Source organism: Neomonachus schauinslandi, chromosome 14 (genome assembly GCF_002201575.2).
Source record: "Neomonachus schauinslandi chromosome 14, ASM220157v2, whole genome shotgun sequence".
In the NCBI taxonomy this organism is placed as follows: domain Eukaryota; kingdom Metazoa; phylum Chordata; class Mammalia; order Carnivora; family Phocidae; genus Neomonachus; species Neomonachus schauinslandi.
Window position 1 is genome coordinate 92,002,617 of NC_058416.1, and position 25,818 is coordinate 92,028,434.

A 25,818-nucleotide genomic window follows, 5' to 3' on the forward strand; every position below is an offset into this window, starting at 1 on the left:
GGGATGCAGCCAAGGAGCAAGAGGTGGGTGTCGACGTGGGGTCACGGGCCCACTGATGTCAACATGGAAACTTACCTGAGGTGGGACAGATGACTGAAGACTTCTGAGGTGTCAGCAACAGTATCCTAAGTTTGGCCAAAATGAAGCCTGCAAATCAGGAACCTGTGTAACATGAGGGAACCTGAACTGACATCACTGGGAACAGAGCAGTTGGTTCCTATTATGTTGTGCTGTTTATTCCAAAATACTTTCTTCTGAGGTAGTCAGGAAGGAACATGAGTGCAATCTGTAAACCAGAAAATCCTTACAGGTTTTGTGCACAAATGCAAAACGTCAGACGAGGAAAAGTGCGTGCCTTGGACAGCCCAGCAAGCAGACCCAACTCAGGGCGACGGCAGTGAGCGATGACATCTGAAGCCACGGCCTGTCAAGGCCGTAATCCCACAGACTGCCAAGCTGTGAATGTTGCTGCAAACGTCCCAGAATTATTCAAGACGATCTGTCTGTGGTCCTGCTGTTCAGGAGGAAGGTCCAGAAAGATGTGACTGCCAGTTGACCCGTGAGCTCGTCACAGCCTCCCATCCTTGGACGTGGATTCTGCTCACCTGTCTGGCCCCCCAGAGGCTGCTCCAAGGACATGGCCTTGAGATGGTGAGGTGGGGCTGAGCCAGGTAGGGCTTCTATATAAACTCTTCAGATTGGGAGTGTGGATGCAGGGATCCATTCATCTTGCCACCCAAGACGAGCCTCGTATGTAAGTTCTTCTGCTTATTAAACCTGCCACCTCCCAAGCTGGGGTGGCCTGGCCCTTTCTTCGGCCTCTCCCTGCCCTCTGCATACAGGGACCAGGTTCACCCCACTGGGGAGACCGCCAAGACAGCTGCAAACGAACACTTGCCCCAAGGGGTGGGCACTCATCCTACAACACCGTGGCTGTCCCCGGGCAAGGACTGGAGGGCTTTCCCGTGTGCCTTGTGGCTGCAGCCACAGCACCCCCCCACTGTGGCAGAGCGGTCCCCATCACCTCTCTTGAACTGAAGAAGTCACACGCCGTTGTTTAACATCACAAGAAAGGTTTCTCATTTCCAAGGGCAATTACGAAATTTGGTGCCAGCTTAACTGAAAGTTCAAGTTTTTCACAACCATGTTAGGAATGAAAAGGGCTAAAAAAAACAGCAAATTCACCACGATCAGATTAACATACTGTTTCATTACAACACTAAAGGTTTTACTAAAAACGGCATTTTGCCTAGGCGCCCACAAGAGCAGTCTTTCTGAAAGCTTAGAATTACCACCACATGGTTTTAATAATAATTTATTTCATGAAGTAGCTTAAAAAAAAAATGCAAAATCACCTTAAGACACATGATAATGCATTCACTGGGGCCAGGGCCACCTTATATAAACAAATGGAGAAACAGGCAAAGATAACCTAACCTTCAGAGTACAAGAACCACAGTCTGCAAAATTTGGACAGAAACACTTTTAATTTCCATCTGAATATTTACAACAACATACGGAACAGGATTTTACAGAAAACAGTGAACGTACTATCTGTATTCTAATTTCTTTTGAGAACAAAGATGCCTTTTATAAATGCCACTTTTAGAATAGATTGTATTTTTCTGTGTTACATCTAGATCGTTACACAAGTAAAAACACCCGGGGTAACCACCTTTTAAATTTTAAAATCTAAATCTTGATTCCAATATTCCTGACCTGTCTCTTCTTAGCACATGAAAGAAATGTTTTTTTTTTTTTAACACAAGTTCCAATTCAGAATTTTTATAAACAACAACAAAAATCTCACGCCTACTTAGTATCACTGTATATTCGCAAAAAGCAAGTTTCAGGAAAATAAAAAATGATTTACAAAAGGCACTGAATTTAGCAAAAACTGGTAGAGCTTTTCATTTTGGTTCAAACACTGGAAATGTTCACGGAGCACCGGAGAGAAGTCAGCCCTCAACTCAGGTGTGTAGTTTTGGGTATCAATCGTGGCAGTGGTTCTAAGGTGACCCCCATGCTCCAGGCAGAGCCCCCCCAGGTGGTCATGGCCAAGAGGAAGCTAAAATAAATCCAGTAAGGTAACTGACCAGGACTCAAAAGATAAATCTCTAGTGTCTGTACTAAAACACAACACTCTTTTATAAAGGAAATCCAAAGGAAGTGAATTTGGAAATATGTAATAAATCTCAAAACCGGAGAACTTAAAGATCATTTTATTGGCACTACCCCGGCAACTAAACGAAGGAACAAGAAGTGCAGGTTCCTTAGGGCTGCTGGTCTGTCAAAGGCTGGGACCATTCCCAGGACTCCCATGGACCAGAGGATTTATTCCCCAGACAAAAGCTAGTTTTATCTTCTGGACACTAGTTTAAATGTTTGTAATGACCCAAACTTGCAAGTGTAAGTCATTTCCAGGTTTGTTTACTCTGACATCCACCTTATCAACTGGTCGAACCCACTGGGACTGACTGGCAAAACAAAGATTTTCCATCAGGAACTAAAAAGTCAGAGACCCTTCCCAGAAAAGGAAGATGGCACTAAATTCATCTTTGTTGTTAAGAACGGAGTTGAAGCGAGTGCAGCTACGGGCAGCCCAGCTCCGGCATTCACCTGGGTTTCTGGTGCACACACAATGGGAATGGCGTCTGACGCTTGGGAATGGCGAACTTAAGTCCACATCGTTACACACTGACAATTTTCAGAAAGTTTGTAACCGGATTTGCTTCCGTCAACTTCTCCCCAAACACCAGAAAACTAAATTTTATACAAAACATCTGCATTTTCTAAAAATCTTTTACTCTCAAAATGAGGACTAATAAATTAATCAGAATCTATTCTTTTTGGTAAATTCTAGCAATAAACACATGACACTTCTTCCTTTAAAAACAAAGAAGACAATGAGATGCCCAGCAGCTTGCCCCAGCTCTACAAGGCTGTGAGCTGGGCCAGGCGCGCCATTCTGCGGAGGTGGCTCCCATTTGCGGGGCTATAGCGCCCAGGGCTGCCCAGGCCCGGGGAGTGGGGTGCGGGCCCGGGCTTCCCGGGGCTTCTCCCCGGGCTGCAGCTGTGGGGACAACCAAGATCCAGCTGCTGAGACTCCAGCTTCCCTTTCAGCGCAGGACTTGGCCAACTGAGGAAACCAAGAAAGGTCTGTCAGCACTGACAGTGATTCAGGCCCTGCACCCAAGCCCTGGGGGACCACCTGGCTCCAGAAGAGGGGCTGCGGACCTCAGAACCACGAGCCCTGAAGGTTCGGAGAAGCTACGATTTTGCACACGAGTCCCGTGTGGCCCTGCCCAGGGTTCCCGGCTGCTTCCATCCTGCACCTCCACCTTGTCAGCAGCACCCCTCTGCTTTCCACCCAACTGCACACCTCCTGCCTGTGCAGGGTGCCGCCGGCCGTGGCCACGGCGGGAGCTGCGTGTCAGCCTGGCTAACCAGTGTTCCAGATGAACCACTACATGAAACCGTGTGAATCACAACCGGACCATCCGGAAGCCAGCTACCCACAAGCCCGGAGTGAGACAGGTTACCCCGCAGACCCACTGACCTCTGTCTGTCAGAGGGGGAGTAGCACAGGATGGCACTCTTCCATCTGTGGACGGCTGGGTACTGCTGAGGGTCCACGTCTGTACACTCCAGAGCTGCCAAAACATCTCGATCCAGTTTTGACGGCTCCTCTCTGTAAGGCAGAAAAAAGGAAAGAAAAAGCAGGAACGCTCGTGATTAAAAAGACTTCCAACACCACTACTCAAGGGCCCAGCACAGGAGCAGAAGGGCAAGCGTCCGTCTCTGTCACCAGCTGTCGGGGCCGCGGTGCGGGCTATGGAGGGACAGAGGCCACAGTGGCAAACAGGACACACCGTCCCACAGGGGGAGTGGTGGACCCAGTACTGAGTGTCTCCACCTCCAGGGTCACTGACCAGAAGGCTGACCCAGAAAGCCCGTCCCCAGGGAGGCTGAGATTACCCCAGGATGGTCTTTCTTTCTAAAACACACTGCGTTCTTGGTACAGTTCCAGCTGTTCTGCAGAGGACTACTTCCCCAGGGAGAGAGCAAGATGTGAGGCTAAGCTGGAAAGGAGAACACGTCTCCCACCAACTTGGAAGATCGCAACAGAGCACCAAGAACTACAATCTCATGAAAGAGATGGGAGCCAGAAAAGCTCGTCCAACCAGGCTGAGGCTAGAGAATGGGTTCAAGAAAACTGGGACGGTGCTACGAGAGCTCACGCCCACTCCCACGGCCTCCCGCATGTGCACACAGCCCACCATACCCAAAAAGGAAGAGCCTCTGGACAGGCTCCTTCGTAGCGGAGATCCCTGAGGGCTCTGAGGACACGGAACCACAGTTCTGCTGAGCCTCGTGCACAGGAATGTCGGGACCCAGACGTATCTTAGCCATTTTGGCTGACATTTCGCTTTCTGTCCTGGTTTGGTTGTTTCTAAGTGTGTCAGCAGCAGGCGGCTCTAACAAGTCACTCTCGACTGCATCCACTCTTGATGTCAAGCTCTTCTTGTCTCTAGTTTTCATATTTTTACTTGGTGTCTTAGCAAAATTACTTTCCAGACCTTGCAAATTCAGTTTATCGAACTTAACCATTAAGCCTGAGACCGGTGAGAGGAGAGCTTCCCCTGTGCCGGGGGCCTCTGGCCTCTTCCTGCCCAGGGTCCTGCTGCTGCTCAGGGGGCTACAGAACCCATTCTTGCTGCTATGGGGACTGGTCAGGGTGGAGGCTTCTGTAAGGTTGGTCTCCTGCTCCAAGGGAAGGATGTCACACTTCGAGTCCCCAAAAGCGCTAACTGTGGGCTGGGTGTTGTTTCGAGCCGTGTTCTGTCGATTTTTAATCTCCTCCAAGCTCAAGTCATCGTCTTCATCCAGAAATGCCCTCACAGAGATGGAATTGCTGCACTTCCGAGCACGGCCTACAAGGGGGAGAGAGAGCAGCTCTTCAGAGGACTGGGTGACACAGTCTGCAAGGGATCACGCGGTATAGCTGCAAATCCCCAGGACCAGTAACCGCCCTCTCCTTCAGATCCACCTCCTAAGACTCCCAGAAAGATGCCTGCGCTGCCCTTGGGAAAAACCAAGCAGGACCCTGCACCCAGAAACAACAGCCTCCAGCGCCCCAGAAGGCAGGAAAATGAGGAGGAAGCCAAGGTCAAGGGTAGGCACGCGTGGGACTTGACAGTGGCTGGTACCTCCCATCTAACTTGCGAGGACACCAGTGGGCTGAGAACATGAGCAGCCGACAGAAGCAGCAGGTGCTTGCTCTTCACATGGACCCACCTCTTGGTCCGCAGACACAGGACAGGGTCCGAGTCCCAAGAACCTACAGACGTCTGCGTGTCCTTACCAAGGGCAGAGGGGCTCTCCTGATGATAGGCCTCATTTTCTCCTGAGTCCTCTTGGGCCTTTTTGCCTGCTTCCTGGTGAGTGAGATATTCTTCTAGTTTTTGCAGACCTTCCTGGGAAGACAGATCAACAAAACAGCCCAGAAAGTCCCAGTATTCGACCCAGGGATACCCCAGCTCATGAGCCAGCTCCCTGCAAGAGTAAGTACAATCCATCAGTTGGAAACGAGGTGTAAAAAACCAAACTCACAGAACTGACTACACAGAAAACAGCCACTTTATGCTGGAAGTGCCAAACAATACCTGTAATCTTAGTTACAATTTTTATTTCTAAATTTAGGGCTAAAATAGTACTTTGCGTTCCCTCAAGCAGGGCAAGACTAAGCAGGGTTTCTGTCATGGACCACCCCAGGAACGCACTGAAGTCGTGGCAGAAGAAGGGGGCCTCGACCACCCCACTGGCACCACAAGCTAAAGACCAGCCTTCTTGTTTCCTTAAAACAACTGTGTAAGGTTGGAGAGGATTCTGGTTTTGCTCAGGCCATAAAACTTTGAAGTCCTTATCAAGTTCAAGCTGTAAACCTGAAACTGTATTTCTCAAACTACATTTTGAGAAAAAGTTCTAAAACAATTCAAAGTAGCTTTATTTGATCACACTGTAATTTAGATTCTTCACTATGGGAAAAACACCTTTCAGGGACTTTTTACTAGTAGCTTCTAGCCACACCCACCTCTTGTGTTTTATTTCCTGCTTTACCGCCAAGGAGACACCCACCGTATGGCCCATCAAACAGAACGCTGCCACACCCTGGACACGTCCCGCTAGTCTCTGCCTGGAGAGGGACCGCGATGGCGGACATCTCTGCTACACAGTGTGTGCACTGTTTGCAGGAATCAGACCTCAGTGAAGAGGCTTCCCATCGCCCTACCCCAACCCCATAAACACCTCCCAGGAACGATTATTTTGCAGCTGTAACTGGTTTCTGTCCTCAACCAACATAGAGGCATGCAGTGTACAAAACGACATTGCCACTCAGCTCCTGTCCCTTCATACTAAGCCAGCCAGTACCTTCCCACCCTCTCGATGCCTCTTTCTGGATCCGTCTTCCTGACATTGTGAAAGAAGCCTGCTTTCTCTCGAGGCGGCGTTTTCCAGAGCCTGCGAAAATCTTCTGCCTGAGGAGAAAACGTACTGAGCTGCGCTGTGCACCCAAGTCACAGGGACACCAGCATCACAGAGCAGCTGAGTGCCTCCCAGCATCCCTCCTCCTCCTCACACACCCGGGCATCATGCCCTCCTGGGTGGTAGCTGGACAGATCTCAGGGCCACGTTATGACGGCGGCACAAAGGGGCTCTGGCAAGTCTCCATACGGGAGCAGCCCTGCTCCCTTCCAGTGGCCCAGGCTGGGCTGTGAGGCTCAGAGCTGCCACACTGAGGGCCTCGAGTCACTTTCCCATCACACAAGAGGAAAAGTCACTCATATTGGAGTTCTGTTTTATGCAACCGAATCTAACCCTAACTGGTAACACCTCTTTTTGGAGACACTTCCGTAACTGCAAGTAACTATTTATTTAAAATTATTACCATTGGGGTTCCTGGGTGGCGCAGTTGGTTAAGCATCTGACTCTTGGTTTTGGCTCAGGTCACGGTCTCGGGGTTGTGGGATCGAGGCCTGTGTGAGGCCCCTCGTTCAGTGGGGAGTCTGCTTGAGATTCTTCCTCTCCCTCTACCCCTCCCCCTGCTCTCTCAAATAAATAAATCTTTAAAAAATAAAATTTATGGGGGGGCGCCTGGGTGGCTCAGATGGTTAAGCATCTGTCTTCGGCTCAGGTCATGATCCCGGGGTCCCAGGATCGAGCCCCACGTCTGGCTCCTGACTCGGCGGGGAGCCTGCTTCTCCCTCTCCCTCTGCCTCTCCCCTGCTCATGCTCTCGCTCTCTCTCTGTATCTCTCTGTTTCAAATGAATAAATAAAATCTTTAAAAAAATAAATAAAAAATAAATTTTTTTTTTTAAAGATTTCATTTATTTATTTGACAGCGAGAGAGAGAGCGAGAGCAGGAACACAAGCAGGGGGAGTGGGAGAGGGAGAAGCAGGCTTCCTGTGGAGCAGGACCCTGGGATCATGACCTGGGCCGAAGGCAGACGCTTAACGACTGAGCCACCCAGGCGCCCAAAATAAAGTAATTATTATTTTTAAATTTTGTTAAGACAGTAGGTCTCATGTTAGGTATTTGAGGGTTTTTTTTTTTTTTTTAAGATTTTATCTTTCAGTGATTTCCACACCCAACGTGGGGCTCGAACTCACAACCTCAAGATCAAGAGTCACACACTCCACCAACCAAACCATCCAGGCACCCCTTTAAAATCTTTATTTAACAAGAAAGATGACACACTGTGTATGAAATACCTTAGCCCAGAAGGTGAACTTCACAGTTTGCACGGTGAAGTTCCTAGTGACGATACGCATCCAGGAATATGGGACTGGACAGCCCAGCTAGACTGGCATGTGCCACGAGAAGGGCCACTGATACGGACAGAAGAACCAGGTGATGATGGCGGGTTAGCCCAGGTGAACTTCACTTCTCTGAAGTGTGGGCTCACCACCACATGCACCCTGGCTCGCCAGTGAGGAACAGGGTTACGACAGCAGACTCTCCTCAAACCTCGTCCCAGCTCACTGGGATTCCACGAGGCGTGGCCTCAAGACCAAACACAAAGCAAGAGCTGGAATACCCAGCACTTCCGGTGCGGACAGCCAGGAGCTGCTTCCAGAAGCTTTTACAGTAGCTCACCTTGGATGGGCTCAGGGGCCCTGCAAAGGCTCGCAAGGTCAGAACAGGGTCTCTGGGGCCGCCTCCACCATGGCCGATGTGAGAGGTCTCGGTCGTCTGGTCTGAAGACCACAACTCCCCAATCACTGGAGAGGATGTGTCCTCGGCTCTCAAGAGTGGCACGTAGTAGTGGCCTGGGAGAAGGAGACACCCGGGTAAGGCATCTGCTTGGGCGGGTGCTCACCTCAGTGGCTGTGTCAGGCATCTGGTAAACAGCCCGGGAAACACCAGACGCTCTGCAAGCGATCCAGTGAGGACAAGGCTGCAGAAGCTCTGGAGCCAGAGGTTCTGGGTGAGAGGCCAGTTTTTGCCAGACTCCTTTAACTAGCCCTACATTCTCCCTCCACTGGAAAAATAAAAGGAAGGAAGGAAGGAGGGAAGGGGAGCAGCAAACACCCCTCTTCACCCCATGTGCTAAAAAGACTGAGAGGCAGGACCCGTGTGAACAAGATTAGCCTAAGCGGGAGCCTGAGAACTGTGAAAGGAGAGACAGGCCGTGGTGCAGAAGGGGCACATGGGAGGGCTGACAGGGAGCTACTGATAAGCCAAGCAAACGCCAGACCAAAGAGCTCCTCCCACCTCCACTCTGCCAACGTGCAGGCTGTGCTCGGGGAGCAGGGACCAGAGGGACCTGCCACGTGTGATACCCAGAGATTATGGGGTGATGCCATGAGCAACAGTCAAATGACAGACAACTTGCCGTCTCCCAGAAAAGTTCAAGGCTTCAAAGGAGGATTTATATGACAACTGGCATGTGGGCTGGGGGTTCAGGCAGCAGCAGATCACCCTGAGAAGGGCTGTCACCCTGAGAGGTGAGCTTGATCCCGCGGTGTAAGGCCAGGCTCGGGCAGTCCAGGGCCTTCCCACTGGTGGTCCTCACACTCCAAGCACCAGGCCCCACCTTACCCTTTAAGTACTCTCTAATCCGCTCCTTCAGTTCCACAGACTTATTTCTGCTTCTTTCACAAATGACCTATTTTTATTAAAAAACACAGCATGTCAACAGTCGATACCTTAATTTGTCACATTTTATCATTAAAATAATTTTATAAAACCAAATTTTAAGATTAACTAAGCAAGGATAGTGTCCTAATGCTGAAAATTTCCTAAAGCCCACAATCAAAACAGTACAGTCTTTCTTCCAAAATGTTCTGTAAAAGCTGAAGGGGTCAGGACAAAGAAGGACAAACTCTGTGGGTGAATTTTATTGTCTTTCTTTGTGCTAAACTACACATTCTAGTTTTCTTGCAAGGAAAGGCAGTATCAGTCAGGGCAGAGACAGGCAGACACGCTTGTAATTTTCAGCTCCATGAGCTCCAATGCCTGGGGGCCTGTCTGTTGCTGTCGTTTGGCTGGATTAAAACAGAATTCCTATTTAGCATGCAACACAGTGTTTTATTCTTGCTACTACAGGAGATACCTTTCTTCCTTAGAGAACTGTAGTGACAAGAACATTTTTGCTAGAATAAAAAAACCAGTAACCTTCAAATAAGGAAGGAGCCACAAAATTACCATCTCCTGCCAGCCTGCGAGAGAAACCAACTATACTGTACCCTGTAAGTGGTGCAACTATTTTTTTAAATGTGTACCTGATTGTGAGGAATAGCAAATGCTTTAAGAATCCTGGTTACCAAATACCATTTTATATTGAAAAAATATACATACCAGTGCACACAAGAAGTTGAGTCAGACACATGAAAAATAATGGTAATTTCTGAGATGCAGAATGGTGAATTTTATCTCTTTTTGCTTATGTGTACTCTAAACTTTCTATAGAAAATGAGCACTAGGGCGCCTGGGTGGCTCAGTTGGCTAAGCGACTGCCTTCGGCTCACGTCATGATCCTGGAGTCCCGGGATCGAGTCCCGCATCGGGCTCCCTGCTCGGCAGGGAGTCTGCTTCTCCCTCTGACCCTCCCCCTTCTCATGTGCTCTCTCTCATTCTCTCTCTCTCTCAAATAAATAAATAAAATCTTAAAAAAAAAAAAAAAAGAAAATGAGCACTATTTACATAGCCATACCAACTACAAAGGTGGCATTCTCTACCGGGTTAAAATCCTTACAGACTCCATTTCAAAGGGCTGGCTGGTGCAGGTCAGCAAGCCAACAGCTCCAATGCATGGGACAAATCACCCATCTTAGTTCTTGTCTGGTCCATCTCCCTCCCACCTCACAGGCACAGATGTACCTCTGCGCTCTCTAAGACACATTGTGCTTAACTGCCAATATCAATCCTGACAAGACTTGTATGGGTCAGGTGAGAATACCTGGGAGGGGCTTAGGACAGCGCCTGGTACATAATGAGCTAAGCACATGTCAGCTGCTTTCAGCACCATCATCCTCATCACCACCACCATCCTAACCATCACCATCACCATCACCTCCTCCATTCTCTGGTTCCCTGATCAACGAAGGTATGCACAGAGAACTTGATTAAAAAAACTGCGAGCTCGGGGCGCCTGGGTGGCTCAGTCATTAAGCGTCTACCTTCGGCTCAGGTCATGATCCCAGAGTCCTGGGATCGAGCCCCGCATCGGGCTCCCTGCTCCACGGGAAGCCTGCTTCTCCCTCTCCCTCTCCCCCTGCTTGTGTTCCCTCTCTTGCTGTCTCTCTCTCTCTCAAATAAAATCTTTAAAAAAAAAACAAAAAACCCGCGAGCTGTTGAGAACAAATGATCACCAGTTTCAGGAAAATAAAATCAGCAAACAAGGGCAGTTCATTCCCTCCTGATTCTACAGATGCGTCTTCTTTATGGTGCATCTTACTCAGTAATCATGGTTCTAAGGTGTGCCCATAAGGCAAACACATTCACACAGTCAGTACTGTGACTTCACAATAACTATGATCAAGACTATAATTTCACATATTTTCATGTCTAACACTACAGTAACAGCATTTTAATAGATACTTACATCTTCAGGAGTTTTATCATATTTATTCCTTGGATTTTTTACAATCAAAGGGTGTGAAGAAAGCACGTTGACCACATCTGCATTCCCAAACTTACAAGCAAAGTGCAACGGTGTGTCATAGCCCTGAGAAAGGTGCAGAGAAAGAATATTTCTTATTTATGTTTGTTTCATAAGTTTGCTTTAAGATAAAAATACGTATTTAGCAGAACAAAAACCCTCAAAATTAAAAGACCATAAAAAGACAGTTATTGGGCGCCTGGGTGGCTCAGTTGGTTAAGCGACTGCCTTCGGCTCAGGTCATGATCCTGGAGTCCCGGGATCGAGTCCCACATCGGGCTCCCTGCTCAGCAGGGAGTCTGCTTCTCCCTCTGACCCTCCCCCCTGTCATGCTCTATCTCATTCTCTCTCTCAAATAAATAAATAAAATCTTTAAAAAAAAAAAAAAAAAGACACTGTTTTATAACTAAGAAATAAATGGCATGTTAGCACATACCCACTTTAAGCCAGGGCTTGAGACCAGCCCAGCACCCATTACTGTTGCCCAGTGCATGGGTGCCCAGGCCCAGGGATAGCTTATAAATGAGCTAGGGCAAAATACCTGCTCAGTAAACAGCAGCAGCTTTAACATTTCAGGGCCCGATACAATGTTATATAATCAATGCTCAAAAGGTGAAATAAACAGGGGCACCTGGGTGGCTCAGTCGGTTAAGTGCCTCTTAATTTAATTTCGGTTCAGATCACGATCTCAGGGTTGTGAGATTGAGTCGGCGTCAGACTCTGCGCTCAGCACAGAGTCTGCTTGAGATTCTCTCTCCCTCTCTCTCTGCCCTTCCCCCTGCTTGTGCTCTGTCTCTAAATAAATAAATATAATCTTTAAAAAAAAAGATGAGGGGCACTTGGGTGGCTCAGTCGTTAAGCGTCTGCTTTCAGCTCAGGTCATGGTCCCAGGGTCCTGGGATCGAGCCCCACGTAAGGCTCCCTGCTCAGTGGGAGGCCTGCTTCTCCTCTCCCACTCCTCCTGCTTGTGTTCCCTCTCTCGCTATCTCTCGCTCTGTCAAAATAAATAAATAAAATCTTTAATTTAAAAAAAAAAAAGGTGAAATAAACAGATGGAGGCAACACCCAGAATAAAACAAAGTCTATGAACTTGGTCTGTACCCAAAGAAAATTCTCTCTAGTGGCTAATACCTAGTAAATGAAACTCTACTCCTGCCCCCAGTATGTTTGTCAATGCTCTGACTTGCCCAATCCCAGACACCTTCAACTAAGGCCTAAAGATCAGCGGACCTTAGGGTAACAGCATCCTTGAGCCCAAGAGCTATAGAGCAAACCTCCTCTGGGTATCCTCACTTGAATGACCACAAGCTCACATGTAGCACATCCAGAACAGAACCCACTCACATCTACCAGAGCTAGACACATGGCCATGCAGTCCACCTATGATCACCAAGGATGGCAGATCCCAGCTCTGAAGTCCCTGGCAGGTCATCCCTGCCCTCCATATGCCACACTGCCATCCCTAGTTTCTCGCCCAGACTACCAAGACTCCTCATGGGCCTTGCTTCCTGCACTCACTAGGTGACCCAAATGATCTTGTGTGAGCAAGTAACTTCAAGGCACCACCCATCCCCTGCTCCACACGCTCTATTTCATGTAACTCCCACACGAACCTAGAAAAGTCTGGGTATTTGCCTACAGTAGCACCCCCTAACTGCATCTTGCCCTTTTGTCCAGGTTGGCAAACGTTCTCAACCGAGGGCCAGAAAGTGAACATTTAGAATGAGCAGTGTTGTGTTCCAATAAAGCTTTATTTACAAACACAGGCTGTCCTTTGCTGGATCTGCTCTAGTGCATTCTCCGAATTCGGACTTGATTCATGTTCTACCTGAGACAACTCCATCCAGCTCTGTGGCCCAAGCTCTACGAGCAGCCTGATCTCCCGTCAAGCCTGCAGAGGCAGGAGGATGATGGTCACTGCAGATCAGGGGTCACTGTTTTCACTCATTCAGAGCATCCAGCCACAAGGGGACCTCAGCACCCTTGCTTCCTTCTGGCCACTCCTCTTCTTCACACCTCATAACGTCCATCTCCAACCTGCTTCAAAATCTGCAAATTCGGCCGCAACCTCTCTCCTCATTCCTGCCGGCAACTGCTGTTCCTGCACAAGACAGCAGGCTCTGGGTTCTTCGGACACTGCTGGCTGGCCCAGCCCTGCTTCTCACCGTGCTGATCTCTCTTGTGCCCTGTGCTTTCTCAACAGTCCAAATTTGTGGCCAACAATTTAACTGATTCCTACTCTTAGTGAGTTATGGTCAAAGATGGCCTATAACATCTAATTTCAAGAATGTATTAAGTGTTCCCTGTGGACATGCATATGCACATTTTCTGTGAATACTGCATAGACATTAAGAAAAACTGTGTATTTTCTGTAGGGCACACACTTCTGTTATGTTTTTCAAGTCACACTTCCTGATTGTACTAATCAAGTCAGGAATCCTTCCTTACTGAGTATGTTCACCCTTAGTTTTAACGGACATAACTCTGATTTTGCTCCTTCTTATTTTACACTCACTATTACTTTAATATAATCATTGTTTTCTCTTTTACTTCCTTCTATAATTGTGCTAGCTTGGCCAAATTTATCTTTACTCCCCCTTTTCTCTCTTGTTAATTTAAAAGTTATCCTTGCAGGGCACCTGAGTGGCTCAGTTGTTAAGCGTCTGCCTTTGGCTCAGGTCATGATCCCAGGGTCCTGGGATCAAGCCCCGCATCGAGCTCCCTGCTCCGCTCCCACTCCCCCTGCTCGTGTTTCCTCTCTTGCTGTCTCTCTCTCTCTCTGTCAAATAAATAAATAAATAAAATCTTTAAAAATAAATAAATAAATAAAAGTTATCCTGCTTTGCAGTTCTGGAGTTCAATGTGTCACATTTGACACATATCATGAAATAGTAAGTCACGCGCTACTCCAACATGCTTCTGTTACTCCCTCTCCTGCCAACTACAATTTTTCAAACTCCTAGGCTTGCTCAGAGCTTACAACTCTTGGCTCTAAGCTATCACTGGGTTCTGCCTTATATAAATATGTAAAATTCTTCTGTTTTAAGAATTCTTACGTAAGGGTGCCTGGGTGGCTCAGTCGTTAAGCATCTGCCTTTGGCTCAGGTCATGGTCCCAGGGTCCTGGGATCGAGCCCCACATTGGGCTCCCTGCTTGGCGGGAAGCCTGCTTCTCCCTCTCCCCACTCCCCCCATTTGTGTTCCCTCTCTCACTGGGTCTCTGTCAAATAAATAAAATCTTAAAAAAAAAAAAAAAAGAATTCTTACGTAAGCCTATGCACCATTAAAAACCAACCCTTTGAAATTTTTAACTCCACAGGAAATATTCCTATATTAAGTGGGAAAAAAATATATAATACATAGAATCCTAGAATAAAAGGCACCAAAACCCCTTTACTTTCTTCTCTCTGTAGGTTTTGACATTGGCTCATCCTCCCATCAAAGCCCAGCTCAGGCCACTTTGGAAAAAGGCCAGGAGGGACCTGTCCTTGCACACAGCTGAGACTCAGGTATACCCTGCCTGGTGGGGCAGAACTCTTGTGTGTGAATGGATCTTGTCATCCATCCCTCTCTAAGCTGGCTGAGCTCAATGAATGCGCCATCTCCTCTCTACATGCAGTGGGATGCAGTAAATACTCACACATGAAAGACACAAATCTTGTTTTGAAACTGGCTATGACTTCTCCTAAGGCACACTTACCGCTTTGTCAGGAGTGTTCAGATACAGGTCCACGATGTAACAAATGCGCTGCTGCAGCATGTTCGGGTCATCGTCTGGGTACATGAGCCGCATAAACTCAGGGTTTTCCAGGGTCTCCAGAGTTAGCTGGCAGATCGAAGCTTGGTTCTCTTTGGCAGCAACATGCATAACGTTGTACCTACATCCTTCCTGAAAGAAAACTGTAGATTCTGAGCTTCATTTTTGTCAACCAGTCTTTTGATGCTAATAATCCTAGAAGCAGGCTTACCTGCACGATGGTTGGATTGTCCCCTGAACCAATCAGATACCGGGGGTTACTCCAGGTGAGATCAGAAAAAATGTCTTCTTCTCCCTTCTCCACAGCTTTTCGAAGTTTGGCAGTGAGATCCTGAGTACGGGGGGTTTTATAACTGTTTGCTCGTTCTCTGTTTATAGTTTCTGACTCAGAGGAGTACAAACCATCTGTCATTAAGAGACAGAATTTAAGAACATTTAACTTCACAAACATTCTCTCATCACCCACCGTGTGCTACATTGAGGGCAACAAAAATCTCTCCCACAGAAGCTTCTAGCCTAGTTGGGGGTAACAAGTAAGAATCAATTAGCACGAACGGCAGAAGGGCATGTGTCCCAGCCAACAGCACGGCACCAACATGACTACGGCATGAGCCCAAGAACAAAAGGACCTGACCGGACTCTCCTGCCAAAGGCTTTGTGAGGAGGGATAAGGGCACACCAGCAGCGTCTGCACAAGGTCCTCCAAGCACACAGCGCATTCCCATAAAGGCAGAGTGAGTCAAAGTGTTGTCGTTTAATTACAACCCCCTGAGAACGTCTGAAAGCAATCTCTAGAGGAGTATTTTCATAAACTGCAAACTATCCAAAATCACTCTGGTTCCCCTCTAAGAAGCACCTGTGTAAGGCCAAATAAGGAAAGAGTGGAAAGGGCTTTCGCCTGAAGGCCTTATGTCCATAAGGAGAAGGTGTCTTCCCTGGGAGTCCCAGCCCGCCTGGGACACAGGACAACTGTGAGCTCCTGGAAGGGACATGATGGAGGCTGGGCGGAAGTTAGAGGCTGCTGGGCTTCTGCACAGTGCTGACTGAAAAAGCCTCTCACAAGACCCTGGTTTCGAGCCAGAGTGGGTATGGTCAGATCTCTGACTGGACAGGTCCTGCAGATGAGCTCAACTTTTGCAGGACTGTCTGGGTCAAAGCTTGTGGCACAGTCCTAGAAGCAGGTGTAGCTTCATTCAGGTGGGAAGTAGACAAGGCTCAGCATCTAACAAAGCCCCTGAATCCCATGGGCAGCAAGGAGAGAGGGAAACAAAAGGAGCAGAACAAAAGGGCCAACCGTGGCCCATCTGCTGTTTTCCCTTGGCCTTGTCAGCTTCAGGGCCTGGAGGAGATGCCTGGCCCACTCAGTGCCCCGCTGCCTTTCTCCTCGGGGTCATTCCCAGACCAGGTAACTGGCCCATTCTCCACGGCCTGGGCCTTAGCTCTCTACTTCCTAGCAAACCAGACTTCTCTCAAAGGAGAAAACCAATTACAATACATGTGGAAGAGAGCACAAAACACCTGGGGCCCACCTGACAGTAACACCAAGAAGTGAGCCACCACATCATTTACCTTTCAGTCCACCGCTGCTAAAGAACGGTGCTATTTTCACAGGAGAAAGTGGTGAAGAGGCTTTGCTTGGAGAAGGGAAATAATCACAAACTCCTCTAGCAAATTTCTCAGCATCTTCTCTACTTGAAAAAGCTTTAAATCGAGATCCTTTGATCATTTTGACAGCTTGTAATGCTTCCTTTCTATCTTCATAAACATGAATCCTTTCTGCATGGGAAAAGTAACAGGAAAATTAGACAGGAGTAACCGGAGTCACTGTCACTTAGTTCACACCTGAAGACATGGGTTTCATAATAAACAACTGTTACCCAGTTGTCTGATTTTTCTCTCATATTAGTATTTCAGATTTTTTTCTCAAAAAAAAAACTTTTTTTTAGGGGCGCCTGGGTGGCTCAGTGGGTTAAGCGTCTACCTTTGCTTTTTTTAATCTTCTTTTTTTTTTTTTTAAGATTTTATTATTTGACAGAGAGCACAAGGCTTGGACCCCCGACACGCAGGGGGAGCGGCAGGCAGAGGGATAAGCAGGCTCCCCGCTGAGGAGGGAGCCCGATGCAGGGCTTAATCCCAGAACCTCAGTATCATGACCTGAGCCGAACAGAGACACTTAACCCACTGAGCCACCCAGGCACCCGTTAAACATTTTATTTTATTTTTTAATTTTTTTATTTTTAAAGATTTTTTTTTATTTATTTGACAGAGAGAGACACAGCAAGAGAGAGAACACAAGCAGGGGGAGTGGGAGAGGGAGAAGCAGGCTTCCCGCAGAGCAGGGAGCCCAATGTGGGGCTCGATCCCAGGACTCTGGGATCATGACCTGAGCCGAAGGCAGACGCTTAACGACTGAGCCACCCAGGCGCCACCTAAACATTTTATTTTTAAGTAAGCTCTACACCCAACATGGGACTCAAACTCACAACCCCAAGATCAAGAGTTGCACACTCCACTGACTGAGACAACCAGGTGCCCCAATATTTCAGATTTTTAATCTTGAAGAAAAAGGGCCTTAGCTAGTCAAAAGAACACAATAAGCTTGATCATATGTATGGGCATGGATATAAAAATATGTATTTTGTATACATGTGTAACTTTGTATTTAAGGATACTATTTCATACTGAAAAATAAAATTCTTGGATTAATGCTCTAAATAAAAATAATAATAAAAGCAAGTTAAAAATTACGACTATATTAGCAAAGAATGTAAGAGATTTTTAAACATAATTTTGGGTGGGGAATGCCTTTCTAAGCATGCCAAGAAACCAAGAATACATTAAGGAAAAGAAAGTTCCAATTACATAAAAATATTAAAGTTCTGTAGGAGAACTATCATAATCGAATTCATATGAGACTCTCATAAATACATAAAACACAAATGACAGATGGGGAGAAAAAAAAATTTTTAAGTGGAGAAAAAATTTTTTAACTAACATAACAGAATAATAATGTCCATTGCCCAAAAGAATGGTCAACAGATATGACCAAAAGATACATCCAATTAATATAAATAAACTATAACAACATAAAAAAAGTAATCCACCTACAACAAGATAGAGGTTTCCCTTATTCAAAAGATATAAAACAGAAGTTCAGTAACATGCAGTGTGGTTGACAGAGCAGAAACAAGACACCTGCCTTCCCTTTTTATAGATTTAAAACGTTGAGTTCAGTACTGTAGAGACTGGAAAAATCACTCAAACACAGTGAATGCCAATGCCTTTTGGAGGGCAGTGGCCTTCAAAGTTTTAAAAATACATACCTTTTGACCCAACACTTCTACTTAGCTTTTTTTTTTTTTTTTTTAAGATTTTATTTATTTATTTGAGAGAGCTAGAGAGAGTGAGAGAATGCACGCGCAGCGGGGAGAAGCAGAGGGAGAGGGAGAAGCAGATCCCCGCTGAGCAGGGAGCCCAATGCTTAACCGACTGAGCCACCCAGGCGCCCCTCTACTTACCATTTTTATGAAAATAAAAATAAGGTACATTTTTATATGTAGATCTATGTTAAATTTAAATGAAAATACATTATAAATAAATAAAATATGAATTCATATATATATATAAATAAAATATAGGAGGGTCAGGAATGACACACAAAAGCAGTTATAAGGTGGTTAATTTGAGTAAGATTTGGGTGGGGAGGAGGAAAGAAATTTCACTTTTACTTTATGTACTGCATATGTAATATATATAAATATAACATAATCTTACATAAATTTTTTTACAAAAAGCAACTTTTATAATAAAGATTAAAAATAAACAGAAATTGCATCATGATCATTTCCAGTGTCACTAATACTTCTTTAAAAAATTGTTATGGCTGAATAATATTCCATTCTACTCATGGTACATAATATGTCTAAAAAATCTCCTATTTTGGGGTACCACCACAAATGATATCACAATAATGACAGTCTATAATTTCTGACATTCTATTCAACATCAGGCTTTTATTTAATTCTTTCCAGTGCTAAATCTACTTCAGTCTTGTTTAAAGTTGGAATTCTTCAGGGCACCTGGGGGGCTCAGTCGGTTCAGCATCTGACCTCGACTCAGGTCATGATCCCAGGGTCCTGAGATGTGGCCCCGCTCCCTGTCAAAGGACAGCCTGCTTCTCCCCTTCCCTCTGTCCCTCCCCCCACTCACGCTCACTCGCACAAGCTCGCTCATTCACTCTCTCTCTCAAATAAATAAAATCTTTTTTTAAAAAAATGGCAATTCTTTGATGCTGAAAACTACTTATAGCTGCATTAGCCATTTATATTAACATAAAAGGTGTTCAGATTCTGTTGAATAAAAAAAAAAAAGGGAAATAATCGGCAAATGGAAGCTAGCCAAAAACTATTTATAAGGTGAAGCATGTCTCACAGAATCTAATGTTCTTCATTTTTAAAAATTCACATATACATTTACAAATAATTCAGCAGAGTTCTACATAAAAATGTTAACAATGGTTCACCTGGGGTGGTGAAATTATGGTGATTAAATTCTTCTCTTCTCTGTGATTTGAGATTTTCAAAATCACCCCCCCTTGCTGTCCACAAACCACCTGTGTAAGAAACACCAGGTGCGGGGCTCCTGGGTGGCTCAGTCATTAAGCGTCTGCCTTTGGCTCAGGTCATGATCCCAGGGTCCTGGGATGGAGCCCCACATCAGGCTCCCTGCTTAGCAGGAAGCCTGCTTCTCCCTCTGCCTGCTCCCCCTGCCTGCGATCTCCCTGTCTCTCTATCTCTGACAAATAAATAAATAAAGTCTTAAAAAAAAAGAAACACCAGGTGCTTGTTACATTACCATTTCTCGCTGGGGTGTCCTCGTACGCCGGGCACACCCCGTAGAACAGAGGCGGCTCCGTAGGCGCCCTCGCTACAGCTTTGTGGCCATTGACCCCAGTGGCGGCACTGAAGGTCATGGAGCAGGTCTTAGATGTCACGACATCTTCCTCTGGAGGATTCAAGCCCATGCTATAACCAAAATCTCTGTCTTCAGACAAGCCGACCTGCTCAACCTGGCTCCCTACAGCAGACTTCAAAATCCTTTGTGCATCTTGGCTTAGAGTAGTGGCACCTGAGGTGTCGAGGCCAGGAGGATGTGAAGGCAGTGTTCTTCCATGCTCTAATAAAGCCTGAGCCAATTTTTTCTCAAAAATGAACCTTGTGGTTGATGTAATGGGTCCACATTTCAATCCGGCTTTCACAATTTCTTCTCTAAGGTCATCGGGATTCAGGAGTTTCAGTCGCGCCAAGATGGTATCCATTGTCATTTCACCTAGGCCCAAGACAACAAAAATCAATTTGATGGTTAAAAGTACATCTTTTCTTATTAAAAAGCAGAACAAAACAAAAAAAACCACACAACAGTAGCAAAAAAACTGGCTTCAGTTTCATTTCAATCCAGTGTTTCTCCATATTTTTTGTAGTCTATAAGCCCTCTATGAGAACTTTCTGAAGTTTTTGGTTTCCAAATTGATAATAATCTAAACAAAATTAAAATAAGCAATTTCTGGTTCATGTGGATAAGAATGTTAGAACCTGGTACTATTACGTGATATGATCACACTAACATTCTAGGAAGGTAAGCACACTGGGGAAACAGGCATGCTCATTTGTTGCTAGAGTGTAATGTGGAACAAACCCAAGGAAGGCAAGTGAACAATATCCATCAAAATTCCAACTCCAGAAATATATCCTACAGATATATTTGAACTTTATTCCATAAATAAAGGGAAATTATGCAAAGATTTAGCCAGAGAAGCCACAAAGATAGCTCTGGCAGTCATCCTGCTAATACTAATAACGAGTAGCTAACGTTTAACATCTTGGGGGTCTTTCCCGCACTACAATTTTTCCGTGTGGCAGGTTATCATTACTGTTCACCCACCACTTGACAGATGAAGAACCTGGATCACAGAGACACTAAGTAACTTGTTCAAGTTACACAGCTACCCAACAAGTGGATTTGAGCTACAGCAAGAGCTTCAGTCAATACCTTTGGAGAAAGAGCAGTTAAACCTATGGATTATAGGTCTAAGCATGGTCAGCAAGAAGTGGGAAGAAGGTAAGAAATAAAGGGGAAAAAGACTAGTGCTGAGGTAATGGGGCTGGAAACAAGGGCTCAGATTAGAAAAACTTAAGGACAGATGGATCAGATGCCATGGGGAGGGGTTTGAGGGATTGCAGTCAGCCTAGAGTTAACACCCAGATCTCCAGTCTACATGCCTATGAGTGACTCCACCTGAGACAGAGAGTACTAGAAATAGATGGAGACTTAGGCATGGTAGCATCAGAAACATCTTACTGCCACCAACTGGGCATTTCAATTTTCAAGTCCAAGATTGTAAGTTCAGAGTCGGTAACAGATCTGAGAGTCATAAGCACATGGATGGTGATTATAATACCAATAATACACCAGGTATAACAAGGAACAAACACAAAGGATTAAAAGATAGGAGAGAAAGAGAAACTCCTAGAAGGGATGAAGAAAGAACTGCCCACAGTAATGTATCAATGAAACCAAGGAGTAGAGAGTTTTAAGAGGTATTTTCAGATGAAATGATGGAACATTCAAGATTAACTTTGAATTATTCTAGGAGCACCTGGGTGGCTCAGTTGGTTAGGCGTCTGACTCTTGATTTCGGCTCAGGTCATGATCTTGGGGTCGTGAGACTGAGCCCCACGTGAGGCTCTGAGGTCAGTGGGAGTCTGCCTGAGATTCTCTCTCCCTCTAAAATAAATAAATCTTAAAAAAAAATTACTCTAGCAGGAGAACAAAAGGAGGGGCAGTGACAGATAAAATAAGATTCACAAAGTATCAATACCTGTTGTAGCTGGATGATGACTACAAGCAAGAAGTTCATTATATTACCCTATTTCTGTGTATTTTTTATTTACTTTAAGTAGGCTCCACGCCCAGCATGGAGCTCAATACAGGGAACTCGTGACTCTGAAATCAAGATCTGAGCTGAGATCAAGAGCCAGAGCTCAATGGACTGAGCTTCCCAGGAGCCCCTGTGTATTTTTTTTTTTTTTTAACTTTTAATGCCACCTCCCCTCACCCAACTCCAAGGTTTCAAAAATGGCTGTTACGGGCGCCTGGGTGGCTCAGTTGGTTGGGCGACTGCCTTCGGCTCAGGTCATGATCCTGGAGTCCCCGGATCGAGTCCCGCATCGGGCTTCCTGCTCAGCAGGGAGTCTGCTTCTCCCTCTGACCCTCCTCCCTCTCATGCTCTCTGTCTCTCATTCTCTCTCTCTCAAATAAATAAATAAAATCTTTAAAAAAAAAAAAAAAAAACTGCAAAAATGGCTGTTACTTACTTGCAAAGGGGATATTAGCCTTTTAAACAATGAATGTTAACGCACAGCCCCAAAAAGCTGCCAAAGAACTTGAAGGGGGAGGCCTACTGATCCCAGGATTCTACCCAGGGAGGGTACCTAAGCAGATTGCCCCTGTACCTGGATATAAGAGCAACAGAGGTGGCCCAGTGATAGGAAACTGGTATGAAAGGCACAGGGTAGGTAAAAACCACACACAAGGGGTCGGGACAAGTGGGGTAGATGCTCTGAATAAACAGAGGAATTGCATCCATTCCTACAGAAGTCCAGTTTTCATACCATTCCCGTGTCTTTGCTCTAAAGCTACTACCTTTCTATCCCGGGCTAGTCTGAAGGGGGTTTTGTCCTTGCAGGCACTAAACAGAACAATTACATTAAGTCACAGCACTAACCGTGTGACCTTGGACAAGTCACGCAAACACCAAGCCTGTTTCCTCATCTATAAAATGGACATAACAACAGCTCTACTTCTTAGGCTGCAATGTAAATTAGATAAACTACTACATGTTAAATCCGTGCTGCTGTGTTTGACACTGACAAATTATCCATAACTGTCAGTTCTGGTTATTAAGTTATCAAGTAACACAGGCTTATTACTGTGCTAGAAAGTCAATTTGAATAAAAACAAAAACATGTGTTTTAATACACTTATTAATACATTAATATTTGTAATACAATACACAACTATTTGCTCATGTGTACAAAAAGAAGAGTAAAGCAGAAACTAATGAGCTTGGGTCCCTGTTGGGGGTGGAGGGTGGAAACTGGATTCGAAGAATGGACAGAGGGCCAGCCCAGGGGAGGGCAACACTTTTTTTTTTTTTAAGGTTCAAATTTTTTGCTTTTGTTTTTTTAATTTATTTATTTGACAGAGAGAAAGCACAAGCAGGGGGAGCAGCAGAAGGAGAGGGAGGAGCAGGCTCCCTGGGGAGCAGGGAGCCCGGCGTGGGGCTCGATCCCAGGACCCTGAGATCAAGACCTGATGCTTAACCGACTGAGCCACCCAGGTGTCCCGAGGGCAATCCTTCTGAGTATCACTTCGTATGTTCTGACTTTTAGAAACATGTCTGTGGGGCGCCTGGGTGGCTCAGATGGTTAAGTGTCTGCCTTCAGCTCAGGTCATGATCCCAGGGTCCTGGGATCGAGTCCCGCATCTGGCTCTCTGCTCCTTGGGAGCCTGCTTCTCCCTCTGCCTCTCTCTCTCTCTCTCTCTCTGTCTCTCATGAATAAATAAAATCTTTAAAAAAAAAAAAAAGAAAAAGAAAAAAAAAAAGAAACATGTCTGTGATTCACATACTAAAAAATAATAAACAAAAAGATGGCGGAAGGCCCCCCAAGTGGAATACAAACCAGAACAAATGAGCTCAACTGCATTACAACTTAGAAACGGGTGGGAGAGAACTAACCTAGTAAACGAAAAACAGCATGTGACTATGCACTCTACAGGTCAGCAATTCCGAAGCTACTTTACGCCTACTCTAGGAATCAGCAAATAACTAGATAGATACTGGCTAAGGAAAGCCAGGTTCCTCACCAAGAGAAGGGAGCTACAAGCAAGGGGAGGGGGAGGCCAGAACAGGGGTCAGCAAACTTCTGTAAAGGGCCCCAGACTAAGGTTGAGGCTTGTCCTACTTACAGTGATTATGTAAGATACTAACATTAGGGAATCCAAGTGAATGGTATACCGGATCTAACTGTATTTTGAAAAAATTACAAACTCAAGTTGAAAAATAGTATGGACGGTTCCTAGTGTCCCTCACTAGTGACATCCTACACGCTGCAGCGCATCAGGAAAGTGTGTGCATCACTCTGCTGTCTTTGTATGGCATTCCATGACCGTCCACCACACGTATAAACTCATAATCAACCATTCAACTGTTGCACCAGAACAAAGATCTCCTGCCACCCCCTTAGTCACACCCAACCTCCTCCCCTGTCCCCAAACCCTGGCAATCACTAATTTGTTCTCTATCACTGTAATTTTTCAAGAATGTTATTATAAATGGAATCATACACTATAAACCTTCCCAGATTGCCTTTTTTCACTCAGCATAATGCCCTGGAGACCCACCAGCACTTCCTTCCTTCTCACTGCTGAGTAGCACTCCATGGTGTGAATGTGCCACAGTCCGTTTAGCCATTCAGGCCTCGGGAGACATTTGGGTTGCTTCCAGTGTTTGAACACTACAATTACAACTAGTTATAAGCATTCACGCATGGTTTTTGTGTAAAAATAAGTTTTCACTTCTCTAGGATAAACGCCCAGGAAAGCAGTGCACAGTTACGTTTTTGAGCAACTGCCAGACTGATTTTGGAGTAGCTGAACCTTTATTATTTCCACCAGCAGTAAATGAGAGACCCAGTTTTCTCAACATTTCCACCAGCACCTTGTGGTATTTTTATTTTAGCCATTTTAATGGGTGTCATATCTCATTTTAGGTTTAATTTGTATTTCACTATTGGCTGGAAACGTTGAGCATCTTTTCACATGTGTGTATCTGCGTCATACTCTTTTTGTAATTTTTTATGTCTAAAATGATTTCAAAATAGAAAACTAAAAATTAAAAAGGAAATTTTTAATAAAAATTAAAAAAAAAAAAGACACTCCAAACCCTAATCTCTTAGTCCCATGCCCTACTGGACGCACACATCGTTCAGCTTTAGCATCTGGGCAACCTGTAGTCTCGGCGTCCGACAGTTACGGGGCGGACTATGTAACTGGACAAATCCGCCTGCTATTCACTCAAGATGCCAACGAAGGGGGCGCCTGGGTGGCTCAGTCGGTTAAGCGTCTGCCTTCAGCTCAGGTCATGATCCCCGGCCCTGGGATGGAGCCCGGAATTGGGCTCCCTGCTCGGCGGGGAGTCTGCTTCTCCCTCTGCCTCTGCCTGCTGCTCCCCCTGCTTGTGCTCTCGCTGTCTGACAAATAAACAAAATCTTAAAAAAAAAGAAAAAGACGGCCAGAGCTTTCTCAAGAGGATGAGAGAAGGTAAGCAAGCAGCAACCACCAGGACGGGGGAGCGCGGCACCTGCTGTCCACGGGCCGCGTTCCCAGCTGGCTTCTGCCTCCCACCCGTGTTCTCGGCAGAGCTGGGCCTTCCTGGGACCCGTCTCCTCAGCTGTAAAACCACAACAAGAAAAAGAAGTCATGCCTATGGGCCCCGTTGGCCCTGAGATTCCACGGTGGGCTCAACTCTACTTTCTGCTACTGAAATTTCACCCTCCTCTCAGGGTCCTTAGAAGTATCATTTACCGGGCGCCTGGGTGGCTCAGTTGGTTGGGCGACTGCCTTCGGCTCGGGTCATGATCTCAGCGTCTTGAGACGGAGTCCCGCGACTCCGCTTGCGATCCTCTCCCTCTGCCCCTCCCCGCACTCATGCTCTTGTGCTCTCTCGCTCTCTCTCTCTCTCAAATAAATAGGTGAAATAGATCTTTTTTAAAAATAAAATGTTAGAGGGCGCCTGGGTGGCTCAGATGGTTAAGCGTCTGCCTTCGGCTCAGGTCA

The 25,818-nt window shown here is 46.0% G+C and overlaps 1 protein-coding gene across 1 annotated transcript in view; it reads right to left on the reverse strand.

Annotated features, from left to right (window-relative positions):
• Positions 1-1,416: 1,416 nt before the first annotated feature.
• Positions 1,417-25,818, reverse strand: part of ANKLE2 (ankyrin repeat and LEM domain containing 2) — a 25,072-nt gene continuing 670 nt past the window's right edge. Inside the window, exons 2-14 of the mRNA XM_044921046.1 lie at positions 25,343-25,432; positions 19,777-20,250; positions 16,492-16,698; positions 15,134-15,327; positions 14,866-15,054; positions 11,110-11,232; positions 9,105-9,171; positions 8,160-8,332; positions 6,433-6,539; positions 5,346-5,556; positions 4,286-4,920; positions 3,560-3,691; positions 1,417-3,139 (exon numbers count right to left, since the gene is read on the reverse strand). Of these exons, the coding sequence (XP_044776981.1) occupies positions 2,935-3,139; positions 3,560-3,691; positions 4,286-4,920; positions 5,346-5,556; positions 6,433-6,539; positions 8,160-8,332; positions 9,105-9,171; positions 11,110-11,232; positions 14,866-15,054; positions 15,134-15,327; positions 16,492-16,698; positions 19,777-20,250; positions 25,343-25,432 (2,807 nt within the window). The 3' untranslated portion in view covers positions 1,417-2,934. The remainder of the gene's footprint in view (positions 3,140-3,559; positions 3,692-4,285; positions 4,921-5,345; positions 5,557-6,432; positions 6,540-8,159; positions 8,333-9,104; positions 9,172-11,109; positions 11,233-14,865; positions 15,055-15,133; positions 15,328-16,491; positions 16,699-19,776; positions 20,251-25,342; positions 25,433-25,818) is intronic.